This window comes from Eupeodes corollae, chromosome 1 (genome assembly GCF_945859685.1).
Source record: "Eupeodes corollae chromosome 1, idEupCoro1.1, whole genome shotgun sequence".
NCBI classification, from domain to species: Eukaryota; Metazoa; Arthropoda; class Insecta; order Diptera; family Syrphidae; genus Eupeodes; species Eupeodes corollae.
Genome location: NC_079147.1, coordinates 74,918,777 through 74,943,627, shown reverse-complemented (window position 1 = coordinate 74,943,627; position 24,851 = coordinate 74,918,777). Strand labels below are relative to the sequence as shown.

The window sequence follows — 24,851 nt, the reverse complement described above, 5'->3', positions numbered from 1 at the left end:
AAAAAATTTCAACATAATCACCCTTATTTTGAGATTCGTTTTCGATCGAAAGTTATTCGAATTCGAATTTTATTTTGAGATTCGATCGATTCGAAAGTTTGCTGATTCAATCGAAAGTTCATTTAAAAAAAAAAAAACTAAGTAAATTTTGACTTTCGAGTGATTCGAACCAAAAGTCATTTTTGTGTCGTTCAGATATTTTCTGGTGAATAGCTGAAGAAAGATGTAAGTTTTAACAATTTTTATAAATTAAATACGATAATTAAACGAAATTGTATATTGACGAGTTTTTTTTTGTTATTTCATAAAGGGCACAGTCACATTCAAATTGGACAAATAGGGAACAAAAAGAAATCCTGATAAGGTTGATGGAGGAGAATCCGGAGGTAGCGAAAGGTTTTTCTGTTGACCGGTTTTGGAGAGATGCTGCCGTGAAGCTCAATAGCCATGGGCCTCCATCTAAAGACAGTGCTACGGTATGGACAAAGAAGTTCCCCCCTGTATCTCGATGGAAAGCTCATCCAAGACATATTTAAATGCCCGTTTATTGAGGCGAAAGTTCCTTACAAATCTACAAAACAAAATCAATTTAGTCACCAGGATTTAATTTTGCAATAGAAAAATTTCACATCAATTTTATAGGTACTTACTTTAAATCGTCAAACTCAAACGGATTTGATGCGTCCATAATCCTTCTTCTAAGAACATGTTCTCGTTCTTCGGCATTAGAATTAAGAAACAAAACTATTGCCATTGTTTACTTTTTCCAAAATAAGAAAATCTACATCGATTTGAAGTTTATAAACTTTGATTGTTTAGTGTGACCATGTGTGACGAATATACATCATATTAATTGTTTAAAAAGACTTGCAAGAAATAGACGACGTAAAGAAAGTTCTATCCAAGGAATTTCAAATGAAAGGCCTGCTGAAAGAAGTCCAAATCCTTGGCATATACATCAAACGAAGTGTAAGCGGAGTATTTGAAGAACTTGTTGACAAGATTTGAGGTGCAAGATGTCAAGGAAATTTCTACTCCAATGGAATACAATTTCCAAACGCCCAAAGGTGACAAAATACACACTACATACCCTTACAGAGAACTCATTGGCTGCCTAATGTATGTGATGATGTCTTGTCGTCGACTTCAGTCGCTATCAAAGCTGTTTCACAGAAACTCACTGGAAACATTTGAAACGCGTTTTAAGGTATATCAAGAAAACCATAGATTTTGAGCTGGTGTATTCGAAGACAGATGACGGATTGCCCTTGCAAGGTTACGCAGATGCGGATTGGGGAAATGACTCAAATGACCGAAAATCTTGCTCAGGGTATGTATTCAAAGTTTTAATTGTATAGTTCCTTGGTGTTCCAGAAAACAACAGTCAGTAAGCTTGTCTTCAACGGAAGCTGAATAAGTAGCTTTATGTAATGCTGCAACCGTCTAAAAGAATTACTTTGTGATCTTGGTATAAAAGTAGACACCGTTTACATATTCGAAGATAATCAAACATGAATCAAAATAGCAGTAGAACTAAGAGTGCACAAACAAATGAAGCATATTGACATAAAATATAATTTTATAATAGATGCTGTTCAACTGGGGAAAATTAAAATATCATTCATACCTTCGAAGAATCAGATAAGAGATATAATGATAAAGGCTTTACCTAAAGCTCACTATATTACGAAAATAGTTAAAATTTATCAATCTAAGGAGGAAATGTTGAATTATTACACTTTCTATAAATTGACTTTTTTATATGCAATCAAAAATATCGAATATCTTAAATATTTGTTTGTCAATATTTTTATTATTTATGAATTACATACTTCTGAAATAATTCTACTGCCGTGCTGTTGTTTTTCATTGAACAATAAATTTTGTATACAATTCTTTATACATATATACATACATATGTGCGTACATATTCATATCTGAATTGATTCTCGGGTAGTTAACATGTATGTATGTCTTCTATAATCTATTCACACTAAAGAATAAAATTGAAAATAAATGAAAAGTGAAGCTTCTTCAGGTCCTTAGAAAGTGAGTCGAAACTATTTAACTCCGTTTTTATTTCTTCCGAAAAAGAGTTTTAGAAAAATCTTGAGCAATTTCAGGTTTTTGTTGAGGCTTTTCAAAAATTCTTACTGATTTTTCTTTTTGAAGTTAGCAATGGTCCAATGCCACAATTTTGGCTAAAAGTTGACTACGGAGTCCTATGAAAACACGTTAGAACTCTGTTCTATTCACCTAAATAAATCAAAAATGATTTCAAACCTACTTCTACAAATATGATTCGATGTAAAGAACTTGGATTCGAAATATGAACACCTTTTAAAAATGGAATTCCAAAGATAACTCGAATATTAATCGTTAGAGTTTTCAATTTATTCTACAAATTCGTCAAGAAAATATCCGTAAGTTTTACAATTCAAATATTAAATTTTTTTGCATTTCATCAGAAATTGAAAATGATAAAAGTAACGTTGCCTTGGTTAGTAAATTATTCTCCAAGTATTTTTATTTGAAATTCGAAATACAGAGGCTGGATTTTATATTTTTTAGCGTTGATAAAATCGAGTATTTTAGATGCATCTTAGATATAGTTCTTCTTAAGTGGAATATACGCCCTTTGTTCAGCGATAAGGTTCGTGAAGGTCCTCCAATTCCATATCATCATGGGACATGCCTGGAGATAATGGTTAACTTAAACCTTGGGAGGCACACTTGTTTTTGAGAAAGGTATCTTTACGTCCCTGTTTTTACATTCTCTACGGTCGGGTTTTAGGTGTTTAAGCATGCATCTATGACAATTAGTCTGAAACTAGAAACAGCGTTCAAATATATGGTTTTATTTATTTATTTATCTACAAGCTTAAAGCTAACAGATTTGATCTTAAAAATTAAAATATTACAAAATTATATTAAAAAGTAAACAATAAAAGTAAATTGGCCTTAAACAAATCCCTAGAATTACTTAATTCAATAAATTGACAAACTTCATTGAATTGCCTTATCGATCTACAAATCGGCTCATTGCGTAGCTTGTTCTGTGAAAAGATTCAAACAGAAATTTTCTACCACGCAAAGCTCTTGACGGAACATAAATTGGTACAATTTAAAGCAAAGATGGACAACGTACGTGGTAACATAAAATATCCCTCACAAGCATTATACCATGAATTTTTGTTCTTGATTCAAGAACTTGATACCTAGAAAAAGGCATCTGGGATAGAAGTCCACTTCATCTTATAAAATATGAATCTAGTAAACCGCCTCTGAACCTTTTCTAAACGATCAGAGCAGGTCTTAAGACCCGGATTCCAAATGACATCTGCATATTCCAATATAGATCTCACAAGAGATATATATAAGCATAGTAATGTGTAAGGATCACTGAAATCAACACAATTACGTTTTATAAATCCTACAGTTGAGTAAGCTCTTCCAATTACATAATCCATGTGACTTTTAAAGGAATAATTTTTGTCCAATATAACACCTAAATCTTTTATGTTTTCTACACAAGATAATACATTAGAATCGATCGTGTAGTCAAAGCTAATGTGGACATAGGACCTATAGAAAGAGATAGCATTGCATTTTTTTATATTTAATTTTAAACAATTTAATTTACACCATTCGGAGACATGGTTAAGGTCGTCCTGTAGCAGCTTGCAATCATGGAGCAATTGATTTTTAAGAAGAGTTTCAAATCATCAGCGTAAAGAAGGTATTGAGAATATTTTATCACTGTAGTTATATCATTTATAAAAATATTAAAGAGGAGCGGACCCAAATGACTTCCTTGAGGAACACCTGAGCTGCATTGAATAGATCTCGAAAAAGTGTTATTTATTATGACTTTTTGAGATCTTCCCATTAGATAAGACGACAGCCATTCGAGAAGGGTAGAATGTAAACCATAAAGTTTTAATTTGTGTATTAAAGTGGAATGATCCACCGAATCAAAAGCTTTACTGAAATCGGTATGTATCGCATCTACTTGATTCTTACTTTCAAACGAAAATAAATTAGTTATTTAGAACGACCGGAAACAAAGCCATGTTGTCGGTCAGAAATATGCTCTCGGGTTATGAATTCCAATTTATTTTTTACCAGGTTCTCAAACAATTTAGGGATGGTAGACAACTTGGAAATACCACGATAGTTCTCAATTTTATTTTTAGGTCCAGATTTATGAATTAGCACAAGATAAGATATTTACCATTCACTTAGAAATATACCCTGAGATAGAGATGGACTTAGCACAATTTTGTAAGAAAAAAGCGGGTATACCATCAGCTCCAGGTATAGTTTTGGGCTTTATAGACTGGAGTCCTGAATATATTCCTTCTAAACTGAGTTGTTATCCTCCGATATCAACGCTACAAGTTGAATTACCTAAGAGTGTACTATAACTGTAATTTCTAGCAGGTGAATAAACGGATTGAAAAAAGTAAGCAAATAGACAAAGTATTGATGATGTGTCTGATGCTTCAGTGTCCCCAAATGTCATTTGCTTTGGGTAGCCTGACGCATTTCTTTTCACATTTAGATATGTCCAAAACGAAGAAGTATTTGTCTTAATGTTAGTCTCAAAATTCATTATATAACACTTGTGAAGGAATTTATTAAGAACAAAAAAATCTTTGCGCAGTTTGCTAAAATTAGCGTAGTCTAAATTATCATTAGTTCGCATAAATTTGTTAAAAGCTTTACGTTTTAAATTTTTCAGATTAATTATTTGCTTGTTGTACCACGGGAGCTTTTGTTGAATATGTTTGGATCTTTTCGAAGACGGAACGAATCTACTAAAACTGTCGAAAATAATAGACACGAAACGCGAATACTTTTGTTCAAGATTCAGATTGACAAAATTAATTGACCAATCATAATTTTAATTAATTAATTGTTAAGTTCAATGAAGTTTGCCTTTTTAAAGTTAAAGAAGCTAGAACATTGCATTGATTCATTTGATAAATACGTGTACAGTTTAAATTCAATAAATAGTTCAATAAATCTTCCTAGATAAGTCAAAGCTAACAATAGTTGTTAGTCCTTTCAAAGAATAGTCGTCCATTTTTGTCTATATCCGGATATGTAGCCACCGTAGCACTTGAGGTATAGGAATCAAAAAAACGGTCTTTTTGAATGCTACACCGGAATTCTTTTTCCCAAAACTTTGATGAAATAAGAAAAACACAAAAAAGACGTTGAATCATTCATTCTCAATCAAACGTAAACCCTCAGAAAAAAAATGGGTGACTGAATAGTGCGTTGAGAACTAGGGCCTAGTGACTTACAACTCTCAACTTTTCCTGTGCGCGAGTAATGTTGACACAATCAATTGAAAAAACTGAATTTTTAAGAATCAAAACAGTGAATTGATGGGTCATATACTATAGACCACTGTTTTGGCACCGCATGACTTTATCTCATCGAGTATCAATAGTTATTTTAAAGTTTGATTACGCAAACAAAGTACCGACTTCATGAATTTTAAAAACCATGGTTTATAAGTCTCCCACGCGGAGTGGCAAAAATGTTCCCAAAATTTGTGAAAATTTTAAATGAACAGTGCAAGCTATCAATATCTCACTGAGAGTCTGTTATTTCCACACCTTCGACAAAAATGTTTACCATCTCATAATATTCAAACTAAACCAAATAGTGCTTATAAAATCAAGACTGAATTTACAAATTATTGACTCTAATAGGACTCTATGGACTCTATCCAAAATAGGTCCCTTCAATTCCTGACAATAGTACTCGCACACAGGAATGGTTGCGAGTTGTAAGTCACTTGGCCCTGGTTCACAACGGACTGTTGCGCCACCCAATTTATTTATTTATAACCTAAAAAATAAAATAAAATACAAGCCGTGAGCGGAATCTTTAACGAAATCGCATACAATGTGCGTTAAAAACGCATTCGGGAATTTTTGTTTATGGTTCGTAAGAGAATCCGATTACTTTAGAATCCGGAGTCGCTCTGTCCTTTAAAATGTATGTATGTACAGTCCCTGGCCATAATATTATCAGGTTTTCAATTATTGTAATTCCTTTTAAATTATTTTCTATGTAAAATATAAATTAATTTCTAGAAATTCACTTTTTTGTTGTTGTTATTTCTTTCAATATTTTGTTGAACCTTCGTTGGCTTTAATAAGAGCCACAATTTTTCGCGGCATACTGTCAATGCATGATTTGACTGTTTCCTGCATTTGTGCGTGGTGATTCCACAAGTGAATTATATATTAATATATATTATATAAAATAAGTGACAGCATCTTTAGATACTTCCCTCTTCATCAGCTCCCACACGTTTTCAATGGGTTCTTGCATAAAAATGTAATCATACATCCATTCTTGAACTTTAAAAATATTGCGTATAATCTAATAACTATAAAAATTCTGCAGTGCGTCTAATAATATGGCCAGGGACTGTATATAGACTGATAATTTATTTAAAAATAAAAGAAAAATTCTCAGACTCTTTAATTAAATTTTATTTTTCAATGAAATGCTATAAAAATTATATAATGTATGTTTTAATTGTAGGTCATGTATCGTGGAGTAGCACTGAACTTGGCGTAGCTCTTGATGACCTTGTTGACTGCTTCGAGGAAATCCTTCTCCGTTGCCACCTTGCGACGAGCTCGGATGGCAAACATGCCGGCTTCAGTGCAAACGGATCGAATTTCAGCTCCAGTTGAATTGGGACACAATCGAGCTAACAATTCGAAACGTATATCTCGCTCTACCGACATGGAGCGAGCGTGAATTCTGAAAATGTGAGTACGACCCTCCAAGTCGGGTAAGCCGAACTCGACTTTACGGTCCAAACGACCAGGACGCATGAGTGCCGGATCAAGAGTGTCTGGCCTGTTGGTTGCCATCAGAACCTTGATGTTACCCCTCGGATCGAAACCATCCAGCTGGTTGATCAACTCCAACATGGTTCTCTGGACTTCGTTATCCCCGCCAGCTCCATCATCGAAACGGGCTCCTCCGATGGCATCGATTTCATCGAAGAATATCAAACAGGCTTTCTTGGACCTGGCCATTTCGAAGAGCTCTCGGACCATCCGGGCTCCTTCACCTACGTATTTCTGCACAAGCTCGGAACCAATGACACGGATGAAGCACGCATCGGTACGATTCGCCACCGCACGGGCGCATAGGGTCTTTCCTGTGCCAGGAGGTCCGAAGAGTAGAACACCCTTTGGAGGTTCAATACCCAGATTGACGAACTTCTCGGGATGCAACAGTGGTGTCTCGACGACCTCTCTGAGCTTCTCTATTTGTTCCTTGCATCCACCGACATCGCTGTAGGTTACATCGGGTTTGTCCTCGACTTGCATCATAGTGACGGTGGGATCGATTTTGGGAGGAAGTGGAATGTGTATCTGGTACTTGTTGCGATCCACGCCAACACGCATTCCTTCCTCGATATCTGTAGGGGCGACAGAATCCGCCAGGTCAACGACAAACTTAGCGAACTGCTTGACATTGATAATGTACTTAGGGTCATCGGAATCGGCATTGATGATTTTGGTGCAGCGAGCCACCTGCAGGGGCTGCTCATTCTGTAAGGTTTGCTTATCAGCAGCCAAATCCCATAGAGCGGGAGGAGCAAGACCAGTGTCGCTTTCTTTTATTCCAGTCAACTCATTGACCTGTTTAATGGCTTTGTGAATGTCTTCCTCGATTGATTTGATTGCTTTGTGGTACTGGCTCTGACCGTAGGTTTTCAACAGAGCGATGTCACCTTCGTCGAGGGATTTAATTTCTTTCTCTTCTTTTTCTTCACCTTTGACTTTTCGTTGATCGCTTCCCAAGTAGTCCGGCATTTTTAGGAATTTATTTAACAAAGAATTAACAAGAAATAGATTTTTTTAATAGAAAATTATTTGTGATTTGTGAATTCTTGCTTTGTCACAGACCTGTCAAAATGCTTGAACCGAAGTTGGATGTTGTTTGGAGTTTGAAAGAAGGAAGCTACTACATGCGCGCAAATCAAATGCAAGTTTGATTTTACCTAAGCTTGGAACCAACTAGGCAATGATTTGTATGCTAATCATTCATGCAAGAGCAATTTTAAGCATTTTCATTAGGAGCTTCGGTAATAATAAAATTCCTTTCAAACTTTTCACTTTAACTAAATTTAAAGTATGATTAAAAGTGGATTTACATGATCTGCATCTGTCAAGATCTGAAAGTGGTAGAGAGTATAAAACTGGTAACTCTTTTTACTTCTTATATACTAGTTCTTTAACTTTTTGACAGTACAGTATTGTTGGAAGCTCTAAGGAAAGTCTAATAAATTAATAAAAAAAAAGAAGCGAAGGAAATATCAAAATGAAACATTTTTCGGACAACCAAAACACACTGCTTGGGACACTTTTACAATTATGTACAAAATGTTTTTTTCATTGTCTTAAAATGAGAGTTATAACATACCTTGCATAAAATTCACAATTAAAATAAAATTCTTGAAAAAAGTTGTAACAGAACGTAAACAAAATATGGAAAGAAAATAAAGAAGAAATATGAAGCTTTTGTTACACTTTCGTCATTGCAACACTAATGCAGTCGAAGATGGATGTTCATCTTCACTATAATCTTCATCCAATTTCCTATAATCTTCATTTTTCAACACGTTACCATATTTGATTTTCTCCCTCTATCCAACCAGTGGGATTTCATTATTTTATATCCTTTTTGTCTGCAGCCTGTGAAGTGCAAATACATGTAAGTCCACTGTAAGCCTTACCTCCTCTTCCAAACTTTTTTTTGTTTTTGTGTTCAAAGTGTACCCTTAGCACTCCATCATTTTGCATACCTCCCAACATAAGAAAACTATTTATCTTCTCCATGTTGGCAGTACTGTCTTGATTTCGTGGAAAAAAAAAATATTCAAGTTCTTCAACTGCTTGGTTGGCAGCAGTGTAAAATTTGATAGTTCTTTTCAACATGGCTTCTTCAGGTTGGTTTTTTCTTTCGAGAATTCTTTCACAAATTTAATTAAAATTACCCCAATTAAAGTGCTTTAAATACATTTCAATGAAATGAAAAATCTTCGCTATAAATAAGTTTATGTTTTCAAACAAAAATTACACCAACAAATAGTTTCAGTGTCAGAGTAAAAGCGAATGAAAAATTCTGACATCTTGCGATGAATCGTTTTTCGATTTTTTTTGTTCCGCGTGGCTTAAATAAAATTTGAATTAAAAAAAAATCGTCAAACAATGAATTTGGAATTTCACGAAGATATGTAATTTTTTTTTCTTTGTTTTCTTTTTTGTGTTTGTACAGGTAAAAAGGGTAAGAAAAATAAAGGGACAGTAATATCCCTGCAGTCGTTCCTCGCCAACGGGGAACTCCAGGCTGGCATTACCCAGGTGGCAAAGAAAGTTCGGAGCTACGGCAACGATAGTGATGACGATGACGGCTCCTTGCCCCAAGTGTACCAATTGCCGACGGCTCCCCGAGCAAGCCGTATTTTCGATGACGATTCCATACCACACAAACCCCCCTTCCTGGCCTACATTTCGAACTTGCCTTTCGACGCCAACGAGGATGACATCCATGACTTCTTCTACCCGATTGAATTGGTGTCGCTTCGCTTGCCACGGGAGGATGGTGAAACTGGACGCGTTCGTGGTTTCGGCTACGCCGAATTCGTGTCGCGGGATGATCTGATTCATGTAATCAGTTTGCCGGATCCGCAGGTGAAGAATCGCCGTGTGCGCATAGAAGTGTCTAACGAGAGCGAGCAGCAGAGCAACCAGAGACGCAACCGTGACGGTGGTGGCGGTGGCGATCGCAATAGTCGCAGAGGCTACGATGTCTTTGGATCTGGTGAGAATCGCGAATCAACGAATTGGCGTCGGGATAAAGAAGAAAGTGGCAGTGGTGGTGGTGGAGGCGGCGGCGGCGGTGGAGGTCGTCATTACGATCGCATGGGCTTAAATAGAGATCGCGGCAACCGTGATGGTTCTGGGGAAAGGGGTGGCGGAGGTTCGTGGCGCACTGGCGAGCGACCAGTGTACGATTCGTCACCCCGCAGAGGCGGTGATGGCTACCGCGATCGGTTTCGCGATCGTGGTGACCGTGATCGCTTCGACCGCGACCGCGGTGAGGGTGGGCGCAGCAGGCGTGATGAAGATCCAACTCAAGAAAGACCTAAGTTGAACTTGGCCCCAAGGACATTACCTCTTCCCGAAATCATCAGCAAACCAGAACCAGCTGAGGAATTGGATGCAGACCAAAAGCAAAACGAATCTGGATCTGATGCCGAGACCAAATCGAAGGCACCACCACGTCCAGCTGGCATTCCGGCAGAAAAGGTTTTCGGTTCGGCCAAACCAGTTGATACTGCTGCCCGCGAGAAACAGATCGAGGAGCGTTTGGAACGCGAGCGTCTAGAACGCGAACTCCGCGAAAAAGAGCAGAAAGAAAATGTGGATGAGATTAGCGAAAAGGTCGCCGATGTTGAGCTCAACAAAGACGACAAAGAAACTAGAAACACTGCCATAAGTAGCTGGCGTCGACGAGATGAAGACGACGAAGCAGGCAAAAAGAACAGTCTCGATCGTAGAACAACTCATGATCGCAGAACTGGTGGTGGTAAGTTTTTTATTTTTTAATAAAACTTAAAAGACTGGATTAATTGAATGCTCTGCAGATGATCGCCGTGGTCGTGACAATCGGGACTACAACCGTGATAATAGAAATCGCGATAGAAATGACAGGTAAGTTTAACTGTTTACCTGTTTTATTTGGGTCATTCATCAGATCCCCATCAAACCTCAATAGTTGTTCTTCATCTTAGTTCATAGAAGAACAATATTGCTTGTGAATTAAATCTCAACTACAAAAAATAATAACAAAAAAAAGAAAGTTAGGTCCTTTTAACAGTTAAGGAAATTTCAGCGAGCCAAAGGGGTGGGGCATTTTGTAAGTCGACATTAACGTTTGAACGATAGTATTTCGCTTCACGTAAGTAAATAGAAAATTAAGGAAAGTGTTAGAATAAAAATAGGTAAAAAGAAATTAAAAATAAAAATTATACTACATCCTTTCCTTTGCCAGCTAGAATGAATTTTATTCAGGGTTGATCTAAGCACTTTAAGGATTTAGAATTTATCTGAAATGTTTGTATTGTAATTTTAAGTATAAGGACTACTTTGTTCACAGTGGGTTGCATTCAATCAATAATTATTATCGCATGCGCTTTTTAACCAAAGCTAAAATAAAATGAATAAATGTAAGTTGAGTTGTTATGTGGTGGTTATAAAAAGTTAGCTTGTTTCAAATTATATTGTGAAAATTTTAATTATTGTAATACTTAATAAAAACCATTTGGTGTTGGAAATATTTCAACAATTAAGTATATAACCGTTGATGGATAGAAACGGAGGTTTTCATTGGTTTTAAAGTTGTTGGCAACTCTTAAGTTAGCCAACTTTAGAATTGTTGAGTGTTTTTTTCTAAAACAAGTTGAAATTTGTTGTTTTTTTTTATTATTTTAAAAGAGCTGATAGTTTAAAGTCAGCATAATTGCGTATCTTCTAACATAAGTTAATTAAAGGGTATATACATTAAAGAATATTCCAGATGCACATCTTGTTTCAATGCAAGGCGAAATACCCTTTATTTGTTCCAACAGAATCAACTTCTTTCGCTTTGAAATACGAAATCGTTAAATAAAATGTTGGTAATTCCATTTCTCGACCCCTATAATGAACAAATGTTATTTGGTCTTTTTCAATCGCCAGAAATTCTTCTTTTCTTTTTGGGTTTTGGATATTTCTGTCCGAACTCAGGTTAATTCAAATCAAATCAAATGGGGTGGCGCAACAGTCCGTTGTGAACCAGGGCCTAGTGACTTACAACTCTCAACCATTCCTGTGTGCGAGTAATGTTGTCAGGAATGGAGGGGACCTACAATTTTTATGCCGAATCCGAACGGCTAGTTTGAGAAAGCACTTTTTCATGACAAGAATTACTCTTGAAGGATTTGTCAATTCCTCGCAAGAGGCAGTACCCGCGAAAATTAATTTTTTTTTAAAATTAAGGTGGCACAGGCAGGGATTGAACCCAAGATCCCTTGCTGACAGTCCAACGCACTAACCATCATGCCACGGGTACTACACTCAGGTTAATTATGTTATTGAAAAACAACTAAATGTAATAGAACTTAAGAATAAGACCATTTTTACAGTTCTTAGTAACACACAAAAAACTTAAATGTTTTGTTTTTAGACAACAATTTTTTTTTTGCTGCAGGTACTTTGGGGTATTGCATACCAAGCTTTTTGAAAGTTATTCCACAAATCTTCCTTATTTCTTGATTTTAACAATGGCCCATAAGTATTCAAAAGGGTTCAAATCTGGAGATTGAGAAGGCCAGGCCACTACATCGATCATTTTCTCTTCTATCCAGCTTTTGGCTTTTCGAGATTAATGCTTCGGGTCGTTGTCTTGCATGAACTTTCACCGCAACTGCATTTCATATTCAGCATACGGAAGCATAACCTCCTCCAATATTTTTGTGTATAAATGCTGGTCTATTTTCTTTTCAACATAATAAACTTCCAACTAAATTAACTTTTGTTTTGCCGGACCATTGAATGTTTCGCCATTTTTGTCCAATATCTGGGCCTACCCAATTTAAATGGTCCTTGGCGAATTTTATTGTATTCTGTCGGTTTCTTCTGGTAAGAAGTGGTACTTCCCTAGGACTTCTTCTAAAGAGATGCTGCTCCTCAAGTCGTCTTCTAACTGTTCTTTCACAAATTGAACAGTCTAGCACCTTTTTAATTTCCCCAGAAGACTTAAACAGGTCCTTCCTAGATAAATGTTTAATTGGAGCATCAAGTTTTTGGGATGTTTTTCGTGGTCTGCTTATACGCGAATGTCTTGGATCTCTTAATTATTTTGGCCACTTCCCCCTGCGACTTTCCATCTTGCACCAGTTTGAGGATAATTTCCATCATGGTTTAAGTGCAGTGTACTCCGCGACCCATTTTTTCTTGTGGATTCTCTTTATAATTAAAATTATTTTATTCCAAGAAATATGTTCTGTAAAATATTTTATTAAAATCACAATAATTTCAACATACATTTAAACAGAAGTCACCTGGTCTTATTTTTTCGTCCACCTCTAATAAATGTTTTTTATGTTTGTTTAGTTTTTCACAATAATAAGCTGTTTATTTTTAAATATTTTTGCTTTAATTAAAAATGTACCGTTTATCAACGATGATTTACACAAAAAAGTATAACCGTCATCATCTTAAAGAGAGAGAGAGAGCTCATTGTTAAGGCATCATTACTAGTCTTATTGTTTAGTCCGTCACTGTAACTTTATTCTACAATTAAATTGCTGGAATTCGAAAAATTGGTACTATGTGTCTATTTGACTACTTTCAAACCAACGAGAATCAAATAGTTCCAACTATATTCTTATAAACTTTCGAATAAACGAGTAACAACGTAACTCGATAGTAGAATTCAAAACAAGGCAAAATCGAAAATAATCACTACATCAAATTTTTTTGCGAGGGTCCATAGGCAGACGAATCAGTTGAGTATGAGTTCTATCTACCACTCCAGTTACACCGGGAATTCGTGATTTTTGCAAAAATAGCGTCTGGACTTTCTTTTCTCTTCCTCATTCATTTCAAAATTCATTCATGACTCTTTCGATTGAAGTCAAAACTTCGGCAAGTATTTTTGACATGGTTCGCTGTGCAAGTCCAGCGTTCTTGACACCACTGATTTGGTTTCCTGTTGCCAAAAACTTAATGCTGCTGATAATTTAATGATAATCGGAACAGCCTTTTGTCTTCTGCGAGTAGTTATGTAAGATGATATGGTGTTAAATAAGAACATGAATGCGTCTTTAGAAAAACGACAGTTCTTAACAAAACTACAACATATTTACCGACTAAGACTCATAATTTTCTCAGTAAATTTTAAATTGCAATACAAAATAAGACATATTTTTATTTCATTCTTAACTGATAATTGTTCTAATTGAAAACGATGGTTACCATAAAGATTTTTGCGGTGTTTCCCAAGTACCAAACAAAACTATTGAGTATTTTATAAATTATATTGCATCATTCACTTTCAGTCGGAAAGTTTCAGAGGATTTAAAATAACTTTTTTTATAAACATAAAGGAAGGTTATTGGATTGTTGTAACAGTTGTTTACGTTGAACAAAAATTACGTTGAATAAATTGCTTGTTGATTTTCTTTATTTTCGAAACAACTTCAAACAAATAGTGAATGCTAAATGAATCATATTCTGATGCTGACTAACAACCACCATTTTCCACTTAAGAACAAAAAAAAATTAAATACAATTTGAAATTGCTGCACCAAGTAAATGATGTAATATTCTCAGAAGCATAAATAAGTTGTCTTAAATATGGCAATGAAACCTGTTTGTTGCCTTTTATTTGGAAATATGAAAAGTTTCTTTTCAAGGAAAACGGGTGGTTATGATGCAGTAGATGCATTTGCGCTCTGGACTGCATTAAGTAGAAATATCCCCAATTGTAATTCTTTAACGAAGAATGAGAACAAACATCCTTATTCTAAATAAGCTGTGCCAACAAAAAATTTTATTTTTTTTTCAAACAATAATTTAACATCTTAGTCAATTTAAGTAGAATATTTTTGAGATAGCATACAAAATCAATCAGAGAAAAAGCATATCACCATTTCAATATAAAATTCACTAATTTTTAAAACAATTTGAAGGGAATAAATAATATTGTTTATTTAAAAAAAAAAATGGAACAGAATTCGACTTTTAAATTTAAGTTAAATAAAATAAACCCAGTCATTTGTGTTTGAAGAACATTTTATTTTATTTTAAAGTTTGGACTTTGTCATTAAGTTTCATTCCAACGCAGTTTCATAAAGATTCACAGCATGTGATTATTGTCAGGTAATTTTTAACCACTTTTTTGCACATTTAGGCCGGTATCTTGTCCATACCTTAAATGATGTAGGGTTTAAAATGCATTCTGGGATTATTTTCGTAAACAAAAGCTTTTAAGTAATCACACAGTAAACATCTTACGGTTTCAATTTGTATGATCTTTGTTAACAATTGAATCGACAAAACCGTAAATTACGAGCCTAGGTAACTTCCCACTCATTAAATCCTTAATAGGTCAATTGAAATCACAAATGGTACAGGTCATCGTCTTTCGCCTCAATAAAATTATGCCAACTTCTTACAACTTCAACTCTCTTTAAATTTCCTTAAAATTCAACTTATTGCCTGCATACTCTGTCGATTATGTAGATTATAATTATCGCGTTATGCGGAGAAAGTAGCTACGTTTGAATCACTTTTCTCCTGCATAGTAAGTTCTTATAATTTTACCGCAAATAAAACTTTTTTACTTTAGTTGCGCTATAGCGCATTGTGCTCCTGGGCATAAAGTAATAACTTTCTCCAGCTTACTCGATTCTCTAGTTTGCTGCCTCCAGTTTCAAATACCAAGTTGACGTGCCGGAGATGAGGCCTACCTCTGCTTCTTGTTCCCTCAGGCTTGGCGTTGAATACCTTACGGGCTGGAGCTTCCATGTTCATTCGCTCGGCATGCCCTAGCCATCTTAAGCATTGAACCCGCAGTTTTTTGTACAACTCGTATAGCTCGTATCGTATAGTCACAAACCGGACCATAGGGTCCATTCTTCTGCACCATACAGCAAGACTGGGTGATTAAGGTTTTGTACAGGGTCTCTTTGGTATTTCGCGATAGGGCCTTATTCCTCAACATCTTGCTTAGGCCAAAGAAACAGCGATTGCCAAGGATAATTCTACGTTTGATCTGCGCTCTAATGTCATTTGGAGAATTAACAGCAGTGCCTAGATACCTAAACAAAATCGTTTACCACCTCGAAGTTATACCTGTCTATTATCACGTTTTGACAAAGTCTACGGTGTGAATCGCCTCTATTTGACCACAGTTAATACTTCGTTTTGTCCTAGTTAATGTCAACACCCATTTTCTTCGCCTCAGACTCGATATCAGAGAAGACAACCGTCACTACTCGTTTGGTTCTTTCCATAATGTCGATGTCATCTGCATACCAAGATATTCAGGGCTATTCTGTTTAAATGCTTGAAAGGCATTTGAAAACAAAAAAATTGGTATGCTCTTTAGAAGACATTTTTCTCATGAAACGACGGACAATATGAACATTTATTTTATAAGACGGACAAAAAGAAACATTTAACAAAATATAAAATATGAGAATAAGTGAAATAATACAATGGTTGAAAAAGTATTTTGACAAACAAAATATCGTAAAAAAATTAAGTAATAATTTAATAGAAAATGAAATTTATGTTTCTATTAATGACTTTCTTTAAAGGTTTTCGACCTCAGCGATTGTCTTCGCGCGTTCTTGTCAAGCATGGACTACTTTCTTGCTTAATATAGGCCCACACATTTTCTATTATGTTTAAGGAGAGGCTTTGAGATGGCCAATTTAGTGTATTAACAACCACTTCCTTTAAAAAATTAGTTATCTTTGTTGGCTTTGTGACAAGGTGCGTTGTCTTGATGCAAAATGAACGACTGTCCAATCAATTTATCTTACTTACTTAAGGTGGCGCTACAGTCCTGTGTGAACTAGGGCCTCACCCAACAAACTTCTCCATCTAGCTCGGTCCCTAGCTAGATGTCTCCAGTTTCGCGCTCCAAGTTGGGTGAGGTCACCTTCCACTTGTGCGCGCCACCTGATCCGCGGTCTTCCTCTACTGCGCTGTCCTGTGGGTGCGGATTCGAAGACTTTCCGGGCCGGAGCATTGGTTTCCATGCGCTCTACGTGACCCAGCCATCTTAGTCGTTGGACTTTTACTCTTTTGGCTAAGTCTACGTCGCTGTACAGCCCATACAGTTCGTCGTTCCATCTTCTCCTCCACTCCCCTTCGATGCATACGGGACCGTAGATCACACGAAGAACTTTTCTCTCGAAGCGACCCAAGGTGCTTTCATCCGCTTTTGTCATGGTCCATGCTTCTGCACCGTATAGCAAGACGGGGATGATAAGGGTCTTATATAGCAACACTTTGGTCCCTCGAGAGAGGACTTTGCCACTCAATGGCTTTCTTAGTCCAAAGAAACAGCGGTTAGCAAGAGTTATTCTGCGTTTGATCTCAGCGCTGGTGTTGTTTTCTGCGTTTACAGCGGAGCCTAGGTAGACGAAGTCCTTGACTACCTCAAAGTTACGTCTGTCGATTGTGACGTTTTGACCAAAACGTCGGTGTTGTATGTCCTTTCTAGACGGCAGTATGTACTTTGTTTTGCCCTCATTAACCGTTAAACCCATTTTTGCCGCTTCTGCCTCAATACTCACAAAATCCCCTTTGACATCACGCTGAGTTCTTCCGATTATGTCAATGTCATCACCATATGCCAGTAATTGGACAGACTTTTGAAAGATAGTGCCTCTAGTGTTGACGTGTGAGCTCTGCACTATTCTTTCAAGCACGATGTTAAAAAAATCGCATGACAGCGCATCACCTTGTCTTAAGCCTTTTTTGACATCAAAAGGTTCTGTTAAGTTGTTTCCAACCTTTATGGAGCAGCGTGAATTCTCCATGGTCATCCTGCACAAACGGATGAGTTTGGCAGGGATGCCAAAACTAGACATGGCTCTATACAGCTCGTCCCTGTAGATGCTGTCATATGCGGCCTTGAAATCGATGAAGAGATGGTGGGTGTCGATTTGGTATTCTTGAGTTTTTTCCAGGATCTGCCGTAATGTGAATATTTGATCAACTGTGGACTTTCCTGGTCTTAAACCACACTGATAAGGACCTATCAGGTTGTTGACGATGGGCTTTAGACGTTCACATATTACGGCAGAGAAGATTTTATAGGCGATGTTAAGTAGACTTATTCCTCTATAGTTGGTGCAGTTTAGAGGGTCTCCTTTTTCAGGTTCGGGCAAACAATACTGAGGTTCCATTCATCGGGCATGTTTTCTTCCGACCATATCTTACAGATAAGTTGGTGCATGCTCCTAACCAGCTTATCCCCAGCTGCTTTAAAGAGCTCGGCATTCAAGCCATCTGCTCCAGCGGCTTTATTAGACTTCAACAATCAATTTATCACCAGAACTAAAAGCGTGGGTATTTAAAATATCGAAATATTGTTGTTTGTTCATCATATCATCGCTTGCTACCAAGTCTCCGGTGCCATTAAAGTAAACACATCCCCATAACATGACGGTGCCACCACCATGAGGTACTCGTTTACACACAGGTGCTACTTGGCTTCGCATTTTCCTTTTTCTTTTTTGATCCGTGGCACTCAAAACGGCTTTCATCAGTCCACAATACTTTTCCCCAAAATAATTAAGGCCTGTGAAAAAATTCGTTGGCAAAATGCTGGAAGGCTTAATTTGTTTGGGATATTTGGGGTATTGTTCTGCCTATGTAAGTAGCAAAGTCAGCCTCCTGCACACTTTCTGACTATTAAACGGTCCTTTTTCTTGAAAGCCTTGCGTGGTCGCCCGGAACGTGGAACATTTAGCGTGTATTTGTTTTTTTCTGCTTCTTTATTTGATAATAGACATTTTGACGAGGAACTTTATATAGTTCGCCTAACTTTTCCACCAAAATACCCGCATATTGCTTGGTCACCATCTCAATTCTTAAATCTTGGCTAACTTCCGACGTATTACCTATTATTATAAACTAATTGTTTTTAAATGTCTCCAAAGTTAATAAAGTTTATTAAAAAGAGACAATATAAATGGGAAATCTCAACTCTGATAGCAAGCAAAACGAAAGAAACTGTAAAGATTACTATGTCAAAGTCAAAATACTTTAGTTATTTATGGATCAGTCTTTTCATTAAAAGGGTCCCAAAATGAATGCATGAGAAAAATAAATAATACGAATTGAAACAATTGCAAGAAGTCAGCCAATTGTTTGATAGAAAATTGGTCGATGATTAGCTGCCAATTTGTTTTCTGTCACTTTTGACAGATAAAACTTGGTGTTGATGCGTCCAACAGCATCTTTGAACAAATACGGTCCAATGATTCCACCAGCGTACAAACCACACCAAACAGTGCAGTGGGATGAATGGGCAGTTCTTGAACGGCTCCTGGTTGCTCTTCACTCCAAATGCGGCAATTTTGCTTATTTACGTAGCCATTCAACCAGAAATGAGCGTCATCGCTGAACAAAATTTGTCGATAAAAAAGCGGATTTTCTGCCAACTTTTCTAGGGCCCATTCACTGAAAATTCTACGTTGTGGCAGATCGTTCGGCTTCAGTTCTTGCACGAGCTGTGTTTTATACGGTTTTACACCAAGATCTTTGCGTAAAATCTTCCATGTGGTCGAATAACACAAACCCAATTGCTGCGAACGGCGACGAATCGACATTTCACGGTCTTCAGCAACACTCTCAGAAACAGAGCAATATTCTCTTCTGTACGCACTGTACGCATTCGTGTGGTTGGTTTAATGTCCAATAAAGTAAACTGAGTGCGAAACTTGGTCACAATGGCAATAATTGTTTGCTCACTTGGTCGATTATGTAGACCATAAATCAGACGTAAAGCGCGAAACACATTTCGAACCGAACACTGATTTTGGTAATAAAATTCAATGATTTGCAAGCGTTGCTCGTTAGTAAGTCTATTCATGATGAAATGTCGAAGCATACTGAGCATCTTTCTCTTTGACACCATGTCTGAAATCCCACGTGATCTGTCAAATACTAATGCATGAAAATCGTAACCTCAAAAAAATCACCCTTTACATTACATTATACAATATGGAAATAAAGGTTAGGTAGTTTCAATTTAATAATTCATTTTCAAATAACATTTTCTAAATTAAGTTTTGCATATTATCTTGGAAGTATGGTTGATGTTCTCTTCTGATGAGTTTTTAAATAGATTAGTAAAGAATGAGTCGGGAAGTACTCGTTTGGCTACTTCTTTAATCTTAGTAAAATCATAGACGAGGTATTTAATGGTAATTATGTCGTTTGTTCTAGCTACAGATATGACAGTTTGCAGGCTCGGTTCTTGTCATGAGATGACCGTGGGTAGTATAAGAGTGGCCCAATTGCAACCGAATATATATTTGTGTCTTTTTCCATGAGCATTGGGTAGGGAAAATGATCCGTTGGGCGTTTGAATTAATATGAGAATAATGGTGTACACATTGAATCCAATCGTCATGAAGTTTCTCGTTCCAATAGTAAAGTAAAACATATATAGTGGTTCACTTGTTGCAGATTTAGCAGCTTGGTCTGTTGTATCATTGCCTTTTATTCCAACGTGTCCTGAAATCCACATAAGCTTAATTTTATCCTTGTTGCTATTGTCAACATTATTGGGTTCTATTGTCAACATTACGCACTGCTTCTATTATAGGGAGACTGTCAGACCAGATACTTTTTTTTTCTATCCTGAAATTTCAACTGCTTTTACAACAGCCATAGCTTCGGCTGAAAAAACAGAAGTAGAATGTCAAAGGAGTCCTTTTGAGATTATAGTACCGTCCTGGGCGGAAACAGCAAATGCTGTGCGAAGATCATTTTTAGATCGATCAGTGAAGATGAAATTGAAATTGTGTAGTTTTTCTGTATCTATAATTTCAAAGAAGCTCTTTTTATACTGCTGGTTTGAGGTTGTCAATTTTGGTAAGCAGATGAGTTGTATATCTAGACAGTCTTTTAGTAGGGTGGTTTGGCGGTCGAATGACATTTTTCAAAACTGGGATATTCATTTGTTTTGAAAACTGTATGATATTCTAAAGTGTTGACGGAGTCTTAGGGATTCTTTTACGGCTTAAGTATTGCTCGATACAAGACAAATATCTGATGTACTTTATCTTTGAACGAGAAGAGATGTGTAAGGTATTGAACCTCTGCTCTATGGAAGGAAGACCAGCTTCAGTTAACATGTTTTTAATGGGCGTGGTTCTAAATGCTTTAAGGCTCAGCCGAATAGCATTATAGTACCGCGGTTCTATTATATTTAATGAAGACATTTAACATTTTCGATAAATACTCATTCCATAATCGATTTTGGTGAGTATGGTTGATCTGATGATACTTTTTAGTGAGTTAATGTGAACTAAACTGTTTCTACATGATAAATACTTTATAATGTTAAGTACTCCTCAAAATTACATTTACAATCAAATGCTATACCAAACAGTTTATTTACATTCACTATAGAATTGCAATTTGAACATAAAACGATATTTTTTGAACAACTAGTTTTTCTACAGATGTGTAATATTTTTCTTTTTTCGAATGAAATTTTTGAACCGTTATAAGAACATCAAGTTGAGATATCTGCAAGAATATTTGAACAATCATAGTTGTGAGATCTTGGCATTAAGTAAACAGCGTTAGATCATCTGCATATAAATAGTGTTTCAAGTTTTTATATCTTCCTATAATTTCGCTCAGATCGTCAAAGGATAAGAACAACTAAGAGAGTAGATCCTTACGGAATTCCGTTCTCAAATGATGACTACATATGACCTAATTTGATTCGAAATTGTCGGTCACTTTATCAGATTATAAATGTTTGGCCTTATTTTCCATTAAGTTAGTTTTTTAAGAATAATATGTAATTTGTAATAAAAGCGTTTGTAGACGAATGATTCATATTGATAATGAAATTCTCAAATTTACGTTCGCGTATCATGTCAATTATAACAGGTGATTACGAAACGAATAAAAATAAGACAACATTTTAATAATTACTTTTATTCTGATGTTTGATTTCATAACTATCTCAAAGCCCTTCCTTTTTCAATTTTCTTTACCATCCCAAAACTAAATTGGATCCGCCATACAAAAAAATAAATCATAATCAAAACTAATCCATCAACAGAAATGACCGTTACAACAAAGATAGGCCAAATAACAGAGATGATAGGCCAAGGGATGACAGCAAACACAAGCGGGAACCAAGGCCCGAAAGGCCAATGCCAAAGTATCAGCCACCAACCGCAGGGCCGGTAAGAATAACAAAAACTTTTCTTATTAATTGATTTTTTTTTTTAAAAACACAATTTCTTTTTAACACACACAGATTCTACAAACAGCAAACAAATATTCCGGATTACTAGACGATGAAGGCTCCGATTAGAAATTGAATTGTTTAACTCAACAAACAACAAACAAAATTTAAATTTTTTTTAAAGCAAAACATAAATTACTCAGCGGGCTTGTGCGGGTGGAAATGTGCGAGATAAGTCCCCCACATGCCATTTTAAATTTTAAAAAACAAAATACAAAAAGAAACCTTTTATCGAAATCGTAAAAAAAAAACAAACAAACTAAAAACAGTTAAGTAAATAAAAACAAACTTATTTGGGACATTTTTTAATCAAAAAGTAAAATATCTGTATTCGTTTTAGAAAATTGTCCTTTTCCACCTTCTTACACATTTCATGCTTTTTTATTATTATTCTTTTTAGTTTTTGCCTCGTGTTGTTATTTGCAATTTATTATTTTTTTAAGCTTTCAACATATCTTATTTTTACTATTATTTTATATATTTCTATTTTGTTTTCCATAAATGATTTATAAGAGTCTCTTAAAGCAAACAAAAGCAAAAATACAAAAAAAAACATGAATTCTTTTATTTTAAAAACGATGACAAAAAGATGTGAAACAAAAATGCAAAGAATAAAAAACTATAAACAATAGATAAACAATTTTGTTTAAAACAAAGATGAAATAAGAAAAAAAAAAACAGAATACAACAAAGAAAAACATAAACAAACAATTTTTTTTAATAGTTAAGTCAAGTTGTGTGTGCTAATTTAGATTTACTAAACTTTAAAAAATGGGCCTTCCAATAGAACAAACGAAACTCTGACAAAATTGGAAGCCCATAAATTAAATATAAACAAAAGAAAAAGAAACAAAAATAGAAATTTAATAAAAAATAGGATATGAATATTTATAAATGCGGTTAACTAATAGGAGGGTAATAATATACGCTGTTTTTATCTCTTGGACTATAAGTTATTATTTTGTTTTTCGTTTTTAATAGTCAAATATCATAGTGTTCTAATTTTAGCCCATTCTTATTTAATTTTTATTTAAATAAGCAGAAATATATACAACATTATGTATGTATATTATGTACGTATAAATTTATATATATAATATACATATAACAAAAAAAACATACATATATATATTATACCCTACACACATTTAAAAACAAAAAAAAGAAGATATTGAAACAGAGTAAAACAGAACAAAACAAAAAGAAGTAATATCTCTAGTAGCATAACTGTTTATTTGGCATAATGGTTTAATTATTTAAATAATAATTTTAATATTGTATTTATATATGTTATTATATAAAAATGTATAAACAAATCAACCAACAAACCAACCAACGTCGTGCGTAAAATTAAATAAAAACAAACAAAATATTTTCCTTTAAAATATTTGATTCGACGAAGGAAAACAATTGTGTTTTTTATTTCTATTTAAATTTTGTTTATCTCCAAAGTCATGTAGTACGAAATGCATACCCCTATTATTGTTGGCGAATCGAACGTTCGAAGTGAGATATTTTCATTAGCCCACAAACACATTCGACATACCATGATTGACGAACCTTACAATTCAAGTTCGAAATTCAGTGCTACCATACACAAAAAAATAACAGGCATAAATAAACGTCAACTCATGTAATTTAAAAAAATCTGTTGTGTTCATTAATTGACAATTTTCATATTTAATAAAAATGCAAAATAAACCAAAATGATAAGCAACAAATATTTGTTTTTTGGAGAAAACGAAAATTACAGAAAAAAAGTAAGAATGCTTCGACTGCCCAAGAATATTCGAGAAAACTCTTAATTTCTTGGAACTCCCTGAAAAAATATTTTGTACCTACTGGAAGTTCCTTTAATTCTAATTATTTTCTTAAGTTTCAAATCATATTTTCGCCCCGGGTGGCAGACTAATAGGGGGTGCCATCAGTAACCGAAAAATAACTTTGCACACTACAAAAAAATAAAAACACAAATAAAACAATAAATTTGTTTCCCAAATACCTACTATAAGACTGCCAAAGAACTTACCGACGATATCTTAAAGCAACTCAATGAAGATTGTCTTAACATTAATCTTTGTCGGGCTCAGGGATATGACAATGCTGCGACTATAGCGGGTATTCATGGAGAAGTTCAAAAATTAATTCGGCAAATTAATCCAAAAGCTTTGTTTACGCCATGTGCAAACCATTTTTTAAACCTTTGTGAAGTTCACTCTTTGGGAAGCACTCCTTCAAGTACAATGTTTTTTGGAACAGTGGAAAGACTACACATTTTTCTCAGCATCTACGCATCGTTGGGATATTCTCATAAAAAATGTAGGTGTGTCAGTCAAGCGACTTGTAAACACTAGATGAAGCGCTCATCACGAGGCTGTTAAGCCATTGAAGGAAAATTTTGTGAAGGTAGTTTCAACTCTTGAACTCCTTTGTGATCCTGAAAAGGAAAATTTAGATACAAGAGGTGCTGCAACCATACTTTACGTTTTTATGTTATCTTTCATTTTGTTTCGATATTTTGGAAGAAGTTGATTCAGCACAGAAATACTTGCAAAAATCTGGGCTCACTCTAGAAAAAAGTGTAATAAAACTTAAGGCACTAGCGAGTTTTCTTCGTGAACACCGTGATGAATCCGTGAAAAAGGCCGTAATATACGCAAGAGAACAATGCACCGAGCTAGAAATTTCAATTGAAAGGCGGAGAAGAAGAAAATTGTGCCAGGCGAAAAGGCTCA

At 35.4% G+C, this 24,851-nt stretch overlaps 2 protein-coding genes across 2 annotated transcripts; one reads left to right on the top strand and one right to left on the bottom strand.

Moving 5' to 3' along the window:
- Nucleotides 1-6,500: 6,500 nt before the first annotated feature.
- Nucleotides 6,501-7,976, bottom strand: LOC129940644 (26S proteasome regulatory subunit 7). Its single transcript, XM_056049035.1, has one exon. It carries the CDS (start codon nucleotides 7,860-7,862, stop codon nucleotides 6,561-6,563), a length of 1,302 nt encoding a protein of 433 aa, XP_055905010.1. The 5' UTR covers nucleotides 7,863-7,976; the 3' UTR covers nucleotides 6,501-6,560.
- A 941-nt stretch (nucleotides 7,977-8,917) lies between these two features.
- On the top strand, nucleotides 8,918-23,526 carry LOC129953931 (eukaryotic translation initiation factor 4B). Its single transcript, XM_056067474.1, has 5 exons — nucleotides 8,918-8,998; nucleotides 9,328-10,641; nucleotides 10,700-10,766; nucleotides 21,928-22,054; nucleotides 22,129-23,526. Exons 1-5 carry the CDS (start codon nucleotides 8,986-8,988, stop codon nucleotides 22,183-22,185), a joined length of 1,578 nt encoding a protein of 525 aa, XP_055923449.1. The 5' UTR covers nucleotides 8,918-8,985; the 3' UTR covers nucleotides 22,186-23,526.
- Nucleotides 23,527-24,851: the final 1,325 nt, after the last annotated feature.

Bases quoted from the DNA above. Each gene is read 5' to 3' on its own strand.
- LOC129940644 (XM_056049035.1), bottom strand. From the start codon at position 7,862: ATGCCGGACTACTTGGGAAGCGATCAACGAAAAGTCAAAGGTGAAGAA.
- LOC129953931 (XM_056067474.1), top strand. The intron at 10,767-21,927 runs GTAAGTTTAACT...ATCCATCAACAG, and splicing joins AATCGCGATAGAAATGACAG to AAATGACCGTTACAACAAAG. The intron at 22,055-22,128 runs GTAAGAATAACA...TAACACACACAG, and splicing joins AGCCACCAACCGCAGGGCCG to ATTCTACAAACAGCAAACAA.